The sequence below is a fragment of the Mixophyes fleayi genome, chromosome 9 (genome assembly GCF_038048845.1).
Source record: "Mixophyes fleayi isolate aMixFle1 chromosome 9, aMixFle1.hap1, whole genome shotgun sequence".
In the NCBI taxonomy this organism is placed as follows: domain Eukaryota; kingdom Metazoa; phylum Chordata; class Amphibia; order Anura; family Limnodynastidae; genus Mixophyes; species Mixophyes fleayi.
This window is the reverse complement of record NC_134410.1, coordinates 23,396,378-23,408,706: the sequence shown is the minus strand read 5'-3', so window position 1 is coordinate 23,408,706 and position 12,329 is coordinate 23,396,378. Positions and strand designations below refer to the sequence as shown.

General features: G+C 38.8%; 1 protein-coding gene across 1 annotated transcript in view; it reads right to left on the bottom strand.

Annotated features, from left to right (window-relative positions):
- LOC142102226 (cytochrome P450 2G1-like) overlaps positions 1–10,078 on the bottom strand; it is a 38,044-nt gene extending 27,966 nt beyond the window's left edge. The window contains exons 1-2 of the mRNA XM_075186944.1: positions 9,840–10,078; positions 4,111–4,273 (exon numbers count right to left, since the gene is read on the bottom strand). Coding sequence (XP_075043045.1) covers positions 4,111–4,273; positions 9,840–10,019 — 343 coding nt within the window. The 5' untranslated portion in view covers positions 10,020–10,078. The remainder of the gene's footprint in view (positions 1–4,110; positions 4,274–9,839) is intronic.
- Between the last annotated feature and the right edge of the window lie 2,251 nt (positions 10,079–12,329).

Here is a 12,329-nt window from a genome sequence, read left to right as displayed (position 1 = left end):
TCTACTACTGTGGTTCCCATACCACTTCTACCATCTACTGTTTCATCGTGACTGTGAGCTGATTCCTATCCGCTGCCTCCGTGCACTACAGTCTTCTAATCACTTCAACTCTACCATGCATCATTAGGACTGTTAGCTGATGCCTATCCGCTGCCTCCGTGCACTACAGTCTTTCATTCACATCCACTCACCTGTTCATGATTGTGACTGCCAGCTGATTCCTATCCGCTGCCTCCGTGCACTACAGGCTTCAACCTGCAACTCGTCTGTGTTTCATCATCGTGACTGTTTGGCTGATTCCTATCCGCTGCCTCCGTGCACTACAGTCTTCAACCTGCAACCCGTCTGTGTTTCATCGTCGTGACTGCTAGCTGATTCCTATCCGCTGCCTCCGTGCACTACAGTCTTCAACCTGCAACCCGTCTGTGTTTCATCGTGACTGTTTGGCTGATTCCTATCCGCTGCCCCTGTGCGCTTCAGTCTTCAGCTCTTGTCTACTCTCCCGTGTTTCCTTGAGTCTGCTGCCACTATTGCTACCCGCTACTCTCCGTGACCAACTGTTCCAGTTCAACTCTGCTCCGGTGTCCCATCGTTACTGCACCTGCTGGTTGCTATTGGCTACCTCCGTGTTCCCGCAGAGACCCGCTGCTGTTACTTCTCAGCGCTACTCATCCATCTACTGCTGATCCGCTCTCCACGCCTTCCTGTGTTCCCTGCTGGTCTACCTACCTGTGCTCTGCACCTGCTAGACCACCGCTTCACCCATCCAGGGACTTTGGATCCTGCCGGCCTCCTGCCCTTCAGGTATCGCTGCACTCCTGTCTGACTGCTTCTCCTGAACCACGGTATGCATACTTCCCATTGACTGTGCTGTGTATTGCATACCTTGCTGGACTGTGTTGGTTCTCCTCTGGAGTGTACTATCTGCTGACTCTATTGCCATCATTGACTGTGTTATCTCATGCTGGATTACTTCAAGAGACTTTCTATATTGGCAGTGTTGTTCAGTCATTTATACATTTATATTGTGCATATTACTGTGGATCAAAGTCAAGGTGCCCGTGTATATATTGTGTTGCAGTCTCTCCCCGTGCACCTCCTCACATATATATTCAGTGGTACAACTTGCTAGTGGCAGACCACTGACTCCTGTTTACAGTTTCACCCGTTCCAGTATCCTCTCACATAGCAGTGGTACAACTTGCTATCCGCAGACCGCTGACTCTCATCACCTCCTCGTTTCTGTTGGACATTCCTCCTCACTATAGCAGTGGTACAACTTGCTACCGCAGACCACTGACTACCTTCACGTGTCCTTTGTCCATACAGTTCCTCGTGTATTACTACCTCCATATTGCCAGTGCTGCTAGTCATAGACTTTCCTGAGCATCTCATCATCTGCTATTTCCTGTTCCGTGATCACCCTGCTACCAGAGTACCATAATACCACCTATACTGCTCTGGTAAGCCTATCACCTGGTGATCCCTGGGTAAAGACTCCTAGTGCCCGTGACATAATATCAGTAAACTATTAAGTCTCACAAATGTAATCTAATATACACACAAACTATTTTTATCAAATGTGATTTTATATAGAACTCTATATCCAATTGCTATTATAGATGTCTAGCATTTTAGTTTGTTAGTTATATCTACAGCTGATATATGTTTTTTATTACCGGCAGACTGCAGTCAGGTTGATATAGTATATGCATATTGATGTTGTAGACCCGCGACGCGCAGATAAGGTAAGCTCACATTAATTGGCAGGAATTGGATTTGTGTGTATGCCTACACATAGGTATTGATTATTTGTTTTTTTGCTTTATTCATTTGTTTCCAGACAGAGAGGTGAAAATCTGTGCTCAGCCACATTATCAATTCAGTACTGCTCCGGTATCCGTATGGTGTGTTCATTCTTATCTGGTCATTTCTACATATGACCAGTTTTTAACAAGTTAAATAAAACCACATTTGCTAAAAAATACCACCATACAATACAAAAGGAATCAGATGGCGCTATTGGTGTATACAACAAACATACAAAAAAATATTTTAAATGATAAACAACGATCAAAAACACAGTCCCATAAAATGTTCACTTCAAACAATTAAATTTTCATGCTTGGATGATCCATCCTGATATTCTCCCAAATCCATTAGTGTAGGTTCCATGTAAAAAAAAACATCCAGAGAAATATCTCAGTGTCACTTATCATCCAAGCATGAAAATTTAATTGTTTGAAGTGAACATTTTATGGGACTGTGGTTTTGATCGTTGTTTACCATTTAAAATATTTTTTTGTATGTTTTTTTGTATGTTTGTTGTATACACCAATAGCGCCATCTGATTCCTTTTGTATTGTATGGGGGTATCTTATGTCACACAGAAAAAGAGGATTTTGTGTTTGAGGAATAAGAGGCGGCTTGTGGTTTTATGCGCAGGTGCTTCCCTATATTACATTGTATTTGCTAAAAATAGTTTGTGTGCATATTAGATTCAATTTATGAGACCTAATAGTTTACTGATATCAGTAGACCTTATTGCTGTGCGCTGCTAACTATTTGTTTATATTGAACCCTTTTATGCTACTTGCTGATATTTACTGTACTATGTTTGAGGTTAATTTGGTATTCCAACACAAAGTGATTCCCCCCTCCCCATCCTGTAAAGATTCCTGTGATAAAAATGAACCAGGTCTAAAGAACTTTAAGTGGCTGATAATGAGCCCATCCTGATCAGCAGTCTGGAGGGAGTCTAATTAAATCATGTTAATGTGCATCACCTGGGCCTCAACATTGTTACAGTCTAGTCTGTCAATTTGTGACTTTAGGGTAGGATCCGGAGTCAATTAAAGCCTAACACCACAAAAATTACGGGCGCTAAGGTTATGTTTTGATACCACTGTTTGCAAATCACATGTATGTTTCATATGCACATTGATTAAGTACATTCGGTTTGTGTGATTGCACATTATTTTCAATCACATTTATTTTGCCCTTACCATTTACCTGTCAATCCCCTGAAGTGTGCAAAGTGTGATCAGTTGACCTGAGTGAAGACACTGAAAGTAAGTGGACCTACAGTTCCTGAATCACTCCACTGGGCTCTATCAGTCCAGGGACTACACACATATAGATACTTGTTTGTTTCAGAAGCCTATAAAACTAGAAGATAATAAAAATAAGGTTTAAAGCATGAGGGGAGGCTTATTCCCTGTGCTTACCAGGTTGTGTTTCTTCAATTTCCAACACATTGTACATTAAGGCTCCTTGACAACAAATAGTTATATATATTTATCTTGGCTGCATATAAAATATGCATTCGTCATGGCTGCATTGCAGCTACTGTAGTTCTTATGTATGACACATATGCAGACCCTTCAATTTGACCCCTTCCATCCAATACAAATGGCCTGTACCTGAACCTCCAACCTAATTAACTATTGCAGTTACCTGTGCTGAACTAATTAGTTAATGTTTAAGAAAAGTATACTGCTCATCAATTAGTTAATTCAGCACATCTATCTGTATTATTGGAAGGGGAAATGTTGGAGGGTCTGCATAGTCATCATGCAAGAGAACTATTTGCACTGACACTATGCAGCATAAATATTTTTGTATCTTCCTGCATTTCCATAGCTTATATTGCAATGCACCCTGTGGACAGATTGGCAACACATATACTAGGGCAAATTTTACAGATCTGATTGTTCCAAAGTTAAGGTGAACAACCTGATTGCAAAAATAAAGAGAGTTTGTGACAGAGGGGTTGACCTGTCCATCCCATCTTATTGATAAAATGTGATTGAGATGGATTTGTTCATTCAGAATAATTGTTTGTGGATCTACATATTAATTGAAAATAACCAAAATGACCAAACAGATCTTCACGTGTGTCACCAGCCAATCGCTATACACAACACTTTAACGCATGTGGTGTCTATATATATACAGTATATACAGTTACTATATAATAAATGTGTTTATAATGTATAATTCTTGAAGTGATAAAACTAAATAACTCACTGGCTCCTCATGATAAATGGAAATAGAAAGTTTCTTCTTGCAGAAATTAGGTGTCAAGATAAAGAAAAATATGCTACTGACCATAATTCTTGAAGAAAGCTTTCCACGCCGGCATTTCCCCTCGATTCAAGTAGTCATCACCGTTGTCTATATAAATTTCTCTCACTAGTTTGTATCCAGTGACCACCACGACTGGACGGGACCCCAGATAGATAGTAAACACCTTACCATATTTCTCACTGAGCTGAACAAACAAAATATTGAACATGTGAAATATTTGGTTAAGATATTCCATTTAATTTCATATTGCTCCAAAATGTATTTTAACAGCAATCAAACATTGTCTAGTTGTCTAAAGGATAGTGCCATATCACTTCACTTGGCTGGTACAGAGCAGAATGTGAGATCACTGATTATAATAGAGCAACAATAATCTTGCTAGCACTATTACTGGCCGCAAATAGCTTCCATGTATGACCATCACTATTAATTTGGAAGTGAAAAAGTTATCAGGAACAGGGGCGGGCTGGGCCGGGGGGCATGGGACATATGCCTCCAGGGCCGGACATAAAAAGTCAATATTGGGCAGTTCATCTGTATTGCTTGGTGGTTGGCCATTCCTCCGGGACCAGCCACCTTCTATCATTGGCCACGCGGCCCTGCGGATCCTCCATCCCCTATTGTGTAGACTATCAGAGACCCGGTGTCACATGGGACGCGCACCACGTGACAGGTGCCGTCCCATGTGTGAAAATATAGGTATTTTAAAAAAGACCTATATTAAGAGGTTGAAACACATTGGAACAATAGGGCTACAAGATCTAGAGCTTATCAGTATCCTATCCTTGCCATCTGAACTGCCAGAGAAGTGGTGATTGTGCACCCCGGGGACTTATAACAACATGGCTATATCCATTTCTATCTGGTAAGGATCCTCATATTACCACGTTCCAGTCTTTTAATTATTCTATATATTTTTTATATATGTGCTGTGTATGTGCAATAAAAGTGTATTTTTAGCCAATCGGAATCATGCTAGATCTGTTTTAATTTTCCTTTCTTCATATTGAAACTGAGGGATTAAACCCAGAAGAAATTCCCAATATTTCATTGGAGACATCTAAAGAAATTTGATATCAGGCCTTTTATCTATTTTCCTCTTATAAGTTTTTTCACTTAAGGATTCGGGTGATGACGGATCAGACATCATATCACACTGAAATTATTTGAGCACTGAAGGCGTTTGTTTATTAATTGTCTAGTAAGTAGAACCACATAGGAGAGAATTTGTGGTGGAACAAAATCTTATGGATTGAATCATGCTTAAGAAGAATATTAATACAATTTCACCGATTTTTGTAAAACAATTTGTCCCAACGATATTATACTATGTTGTATTTTTATTTCTTCTCATGTTATATCTCATTTCCACAAAATACGGAGGGAAAGATCAGAATATTGTGAAATATGGATCTACCCGTCATCTGAATATAAGTATTTTTTCACTACTCACATTTATGTTTGTTTTTCTGTTTGTTATTGATTATTGTATCCAGTTTTTGTGAAGTGGTAATTTGTGGAGATTTCATCCATTTGCAGACCTATGTAAATACACTCAGCAGCGCTGGGTATTCTTATATATTTATTACTTATTGCTGGGGCTGTTTGGAGGGAGGGAAAAAGGTTTATATGTTAAATGGGAATACTATTTAATGTCAGGGCTGGTTGGAGGGAAATAGATCTATTTAGCAAATGTGAATATTATTATTTTAATGTGGGGGATGGAGGGAGGCATAATTATAAAATGTGGGTGCTAATGACTTAACGCTGAGGCTGGTTGGAGTTTTCCAAATCTCATGTACCCATTTTTTTTTCAAAATAGGGCCTCCAATATTCCTGGACAAGCAACTGATCTAAAGACAACAGCAGCCACAAGTGGTGAAAGTGACAAGAACAGGTAGGAGAGAGCAGGACAGTCTGCCAACTGTCCTGAATCTGGGTGGACAGTCCTGAATTTGGGTGACTGTCTCACTTAGGACAGTTGGGAGATATGTCCCGCTTCACCGTGTACTGCTCGTGAAGGCAGAACTGCATGCACTTAACAGTAGTGAACACAGTATTGCCTGTGTATTTGTCTAAAATTTGTCTAAAATGATAACCATATCACATCATAGGGCCCCCTGTCTTAAGTGTCCCAGGCCTCCCAACGCCTTAATCCAGCTCTGGGCCAATGTGTCAGATTGACACATAGTGCTCTGCTCCTCCTCCCAGTAAAACCTGTAATATTATTATTTGTTTTAGGACAGGGGTAGGCAACCTGCGACTCTCCAGGTGTTGTGAAACAAGTCCCAGCATGCTTTGCCAGTAGATAACCAGCAGATAGGTGGCAAGGCATGCTGGGATTAGTAGTTTCACAACACCTGGAGAGCCGCAGGTTGCCTACCCCTGTTTTTGGTTAACCCTAATATAAATAATAACCCTATTAATATATAGCAAAAACAAGCCCTTTTTCTAGAATAAATATCAGGTTTTTAAAGCAAACAGGCTTTTTGCATTTTGATAAATTCCATTATAATCAGCCTCCAAACACTAAAATAGTCTGTTATAGTCAGTATCAACTGTGAGCAACTGTATATAATATATCATCTGTTACAACAAGTTCTGAAATAAAACCAACAAATTGGTTAGGTCTTAAAGCTTTTTGTGGTTTAACATCTACCATAAACGCCGCTGACCCCTATTACATATAACAACACAAGTGTCCTGATAATAGGTTTCTACCAATAATAACGGCATAGGTGAACCGGTGATCAAAATAAGAAAATACATTAATGACACAATTAGAAACATTTGTTCACAAGAGAGTATGAATAATTTTACTAAGTAACTGTAACTGCTCTCTTTAAGTAATTGATAGGTGAATATATTCTGAGAGTGTCATTCATCATCCAGCTATAATATTATAAACATGTATGAAGTAATAATATTTTACCGAACCAAAGTAACACAATGACCATACGGTAGAATATGTATTTAATTTACTAATATTCACTTTGCACTACTGCACACTTGAGATTCTACATTTCTCTGAAGTAATACTTTAGTTAGACGCTGTTCAAAATATTAATTGATAAAGTATATATATCTTATTAACCATAATTCCTTGGTGGAATCCTGAGTGCCCAGATATTTACACTGTTTCTTCTTTTACTTGTTCTTTGAACACATTATAAATTGCAAGTTGGAATGGAGCACTAGACAATCTTGGATGTTCAATTTTTAGCTTTTTTGCTATTGCCCGCGGTTTATACTACAGCTCGTGTAAAGAGCAATGGCATCCAAATACTGGGAATAATTATTCTGATGCCTCGACAAATTTCGAAGTGGTTTGCTCCTGACATGTTCAGTTTGAAACACAGCAGGTCTGATTCATCAAGGAATGCAAAGTCAACACAGCTTACATTTTATTTAAATGGACGTAAACTGCACGCACATACGCCTGTATTCCAGTACAAGCGGATCTGAAGAAACATATCCATTTGAATATGGGTATAAGTGCGCTTTGCCTATATGGCACTTGCTGTACAGACAGACACAACACACTGCCGTACGCACAATGCATATGTACAATGTAAAGTCCCATCAGAACGAAAAATAAATAAATAAATACATTAAAATAACATGTCATTAATGTTATATTAATAACATGGTCTTAATGAAAACACATTTTTTTCAGTTGCTCTTTTAATGAAATACATTTATAAGGGTATTATTAATGGATAATGTACATAAAATGTATTTATATAGTTGTTCTTAAATTAATATACATGTTTTGGCAGGCATACGTGATCTCCATCACTATCACTCACTACTTACACCTACTTTGTAGCTGGTGCAACTTATACAGCTAATAAACACAAACCTGAGAGATGACCAGAGCTTGAATCAGGGAATACGTGTGCTCTCAACATTGGCACGCCCTTTGCCTAAGTGCCCATGCTCCATTCCCTCCCCCGTTTAGGCCTTCAAATCATAGGCAGTTCGGAGTGTTGTGTTCTAAGATGTACTTGTGTTCACTGGCCATTTCTGAGCATGCGCAGAGCAATTTATACAGTACACAACGGGACTTACGTTCCTTAATTAATCAGGCCCAACATGAACATATTTAGACAATATGCTCATCCTATTATCCTATTGAACCCTAGAGTGTCTCAGGTTCTGATGTTAGTATTTGAGAGCTTGAGGGTTCACAACATAATTTGAAGTGGAATGCAGCATATTGTAGCAGGTAATGTTTATGTTGCAAAAAAACATGCCCCCCATTGTGTGGTTTAATTAACTGCTAACCTATTCCCTTTCTCTGGACAGACAGTACCCTGGAGGCCAGAAGTTTAAAGCTATGTTGGAATCTAATACAATGAGTAAGGAATGCCACAGATGATGGTTGTTATTCCAGTAATTCCACCAGTTCTCACCAAACAAGTAGTTGTGGGCGGGTGATGAACTTCTTTAAGTGCTCAGCACTCAAATTCAATTATCAAACACCTGTGCACAATCTTCTACTCATTTCAAAAGATTGCCATTGTCAGTTCCCAGGGACCCCACAAGGAGGTTTGGTCTTCGCAGTTAGCACCCCACAGGTAATAGTTATCCAGAAGGGTACCAGGGTGAAGGATGTTGGCATATAATGGAAGACCAAGATCTGAAAAGGATACTGGATACAAGTAACCGGATATCATAATTATCTGAGAAGCATTGGATACTGAATACCAGGATAAGTTGAGAAAAGCAGGACACAGAATACCAGGATTACATGAGAAGTACTGGATACTAGATACTAGTTAGCTGGAAAACACAGGAGGCTGGATACCAGGGAACACAAGGAAACAGAATACTAGGATTTACAAGGAAGCACAGTTAAAAAGGAGCCAAAAGATCCACCAGCAACAGGCTATCTGAACAAGAAGATCTGGCACCATATTGCCAGAACAGGGGTTTTAAATAGGTAGCAGGAAGATGGGGAGTGGAAACCAATTATCCATTGCAATGGAATAGAAGATTATAAAGAAGCAAGTGTGCATGCACACACCCACATTCCAAGATTTCGGCCACCATCAGAAGACAGAGGTACCGTTACTTCCACTGAGCTGCCCTTGGGGGAGGTCCGCCTTGTGCACCGGACCCCGGTAAGTTAGTTGGAGGGTCCAGCACATGACAATCTACCTCTCTACATGTGGCAAACATGCCTCATTAAAATCAATATTATCAGAGTATTGATATTTAATATATCACATATTTTAATTACATAGCTTTTCAGTGTAATTGTGCCAATTTCCACAAACTTATCTTTAAATTTCAAGTTTGCTGACTCCTCGAATGAGTAGAAATCCAATCTATCTGGTCTCTGAAAAAGCTCTGGCAACCAAAGTGAAGGGCACACCTTTTACTTTGCTCAATCAACACCAACTATTTTCTTTTAAATATTTTGATGATTATCTGCACAATTTGCTTTTTGCAGGGAATTTTTAGCACTTACACTGCGTTTGCATGTCACAAGTATCCTAAAATATGTCCACTACTAAAATATGCCAGATGTATCTTCATACAAAGGATCTATCAAAGTATTGATGTAGAAAACATTGTCCGTCCCACCAGCACTTATGATATCTCCCTACCCTGTAACTGCTTATAAACACATTTGCAATTCGAGGCAGTTAAATATTTTACAATAAAATTTCTTATGATGTTCGTATATCATTTAACCCCTGACCGACTTCATACAGAGTTAAAGTAAAATTAAAGGGACTTACTTGCATCAGTGAGTTCACTATATCTCCTCTTTTTATATTTAGGACATTCCCCAATAATGGAAGTGGTGTTGGTCCAGGGGGAAGATTTTCATGGCTCCAAAATCTCTTTAAGCTTAAATACAAGATGAGGCAAGAGACTCTTAAAGTCAGTAGGAGTGTGAAATCTTGTGTCAAATCCATTCTGATCTATTTCACACTGACTGTGTGTCTGACGATCTGCCAAGGCAATGAGCACATTCAGTTAACTTATTCTACGCACAAAGTTGATTTTTAAAAAAAAACTGTAGGTGGAGCAGGATAATTAAAACATTTTAGAAAGAATAATACCCATCAGAGTTCTGCAAACATATGATGAAATGTTTGCTCTTTTCTGAAATGTAATATTCACTGTATATAATTAGGATAGGAATAGGATAGAAACATATTTATTTTATAATATAAATACAAGCATTATTCCTCTCTTGCATATGACTCTGTTCCTTTATTGTTTTAGCATGAACCTGAAGATTATTAGTTTACTCACCTCTCTGTAGACCTACAGAACAAGGGTTGCACATAGTCCGCAATAATACTCATGAATTGGTGATACGGGGCCTAATATGTGCCATAAAAACCTTCCCCAAACCATCACTCCAGCTTCCACTGTTCAACACAAGACAGAATGGATCAATGCGTTCATGTTGTTTAGCTAAATGCTGACCCTACCATCTGCATGGTGCAGCAGAAATAAAGATTTGGCAGACAAGACAACATTTATACATTCATGAATTGTTTAGCTTTGCGGAGCCTGTGCACACTGTAGCCTCAGTTTCCTGTTCTTAACTGACAGAAGTGAACACAGTGTGGGTTTTTGCTGCTGTAGCACATTTATGTCAATGTGTGATGTGTTGTGTGTTCAAACATGCTCTTCTGCATACTACTGATGTAATGTATGATTGTTTGAGTTACTGTCTCCTTTCTGATAGTTTGAACTGGTCTGGCCTTTCTCCTCTGACCATTCTCATTAGCAAAGGCGTATTGACCGACAGAACGGCGGCTCACTGGGTGTTATTTGGTTTGGTTACCACTCTAGAGACTATTGTGCATGAAAACTTCAGGAGATAATAAGTTTCTGAGATACACAAAACACCATGTCTGGCACCAACAATCATTCCATGGTCATAGTCATGTAGATCACATTTCTTCCCCATTCTGGTGTTTGATCTGAACAACATCAAAATTCATGACTATGTCTGCATGCATTTATGTATTGTGTTACTGCCAGATGATTGACTGATTAGATATTCACATTAATGAGCAGGAGTACAGGTGTACCTAACAAAGTGGCCAATGATTGCATATCATTAAATGCATAGGGACTTTAAGCTTCTTTATAAATATACAAATTTTAACATTTGTTGATGCTTGCTAATTGACTTCTTTATATTTCATGGACTGTGATTGATCTGATTTCCTATTGGGCTTTATTTTTTCAGCAAATGTTTGAAAATTCGGTAACAATTTGCTACATTTCGATTGCAAATCTCTGAATTTTGGATTAATCTCAAAAGCTAAGAATATGATTCATCCATCTGTAGCAAAGACAAGACGACTGACTAGACGAGAGTAGTGGAAAATACATACCACTATAAATAATAACGTCAAAGAAGTGTATATATATATATATATATATATATATATATATATATATATATATATATATATATATACATTTTAACACACAGCAGATATATAAACAGCGCTAATAACCTCAACGTAACAACCAGTATAGATAACTGGTAGATGGATATACCAAGATATACACAATCAGTCCCGATAAAAATACATAGCTCGTTTAAGAGCGGCAGCCTTGAATCACTTGGGTCCAGATGGTTAATCCGGAGGGCTGTAGTAACTGCGGATAGATAAACAAGTATGGCGCTCCAATGTGTAGTATTGATAGTAATATGGGAAGATGTAATAAAATGCGTACCATATAGATGAAATCAATGATCGTATGGTAGAAACGGAGTTCCTCTTCTGAGGTAATGTCTCCCCCTCTCCAACAATAGCGATAATGTGGGTCAAAAAATAGAGAAACACAAATAGTGTAATAGAGTTTATATAATGTATCACCACATGTGATAGACCTCCACCAGGATCAAATGTTAGCCCGGCACCAAATGGGTTAATCTTATGAGTACACCTCCAAAAACACCAACAGCTTATACTGCATACCAGATGATGCAGAGTGAACTCTGCCGGACGTCAAGGCATCTCCTGTAGGTGAGTCCCTAAGCTAGCTAGCTCTGATTTATTAGTTACAAGTTCATATGTATATAGCACAAAAACATGTATTTACGAAAACTACGCCCCAAAAGGTTTTAACCACTCATGCTTCCTTTACACAGATCTTGCTACATTCTCACATTTTCACACAGGAATTCCCCCTAGGGGGGTTGGTTTATCTCTTGTCTGCCATATCCAAGGTCATGGGCATAGTTTTTTGTA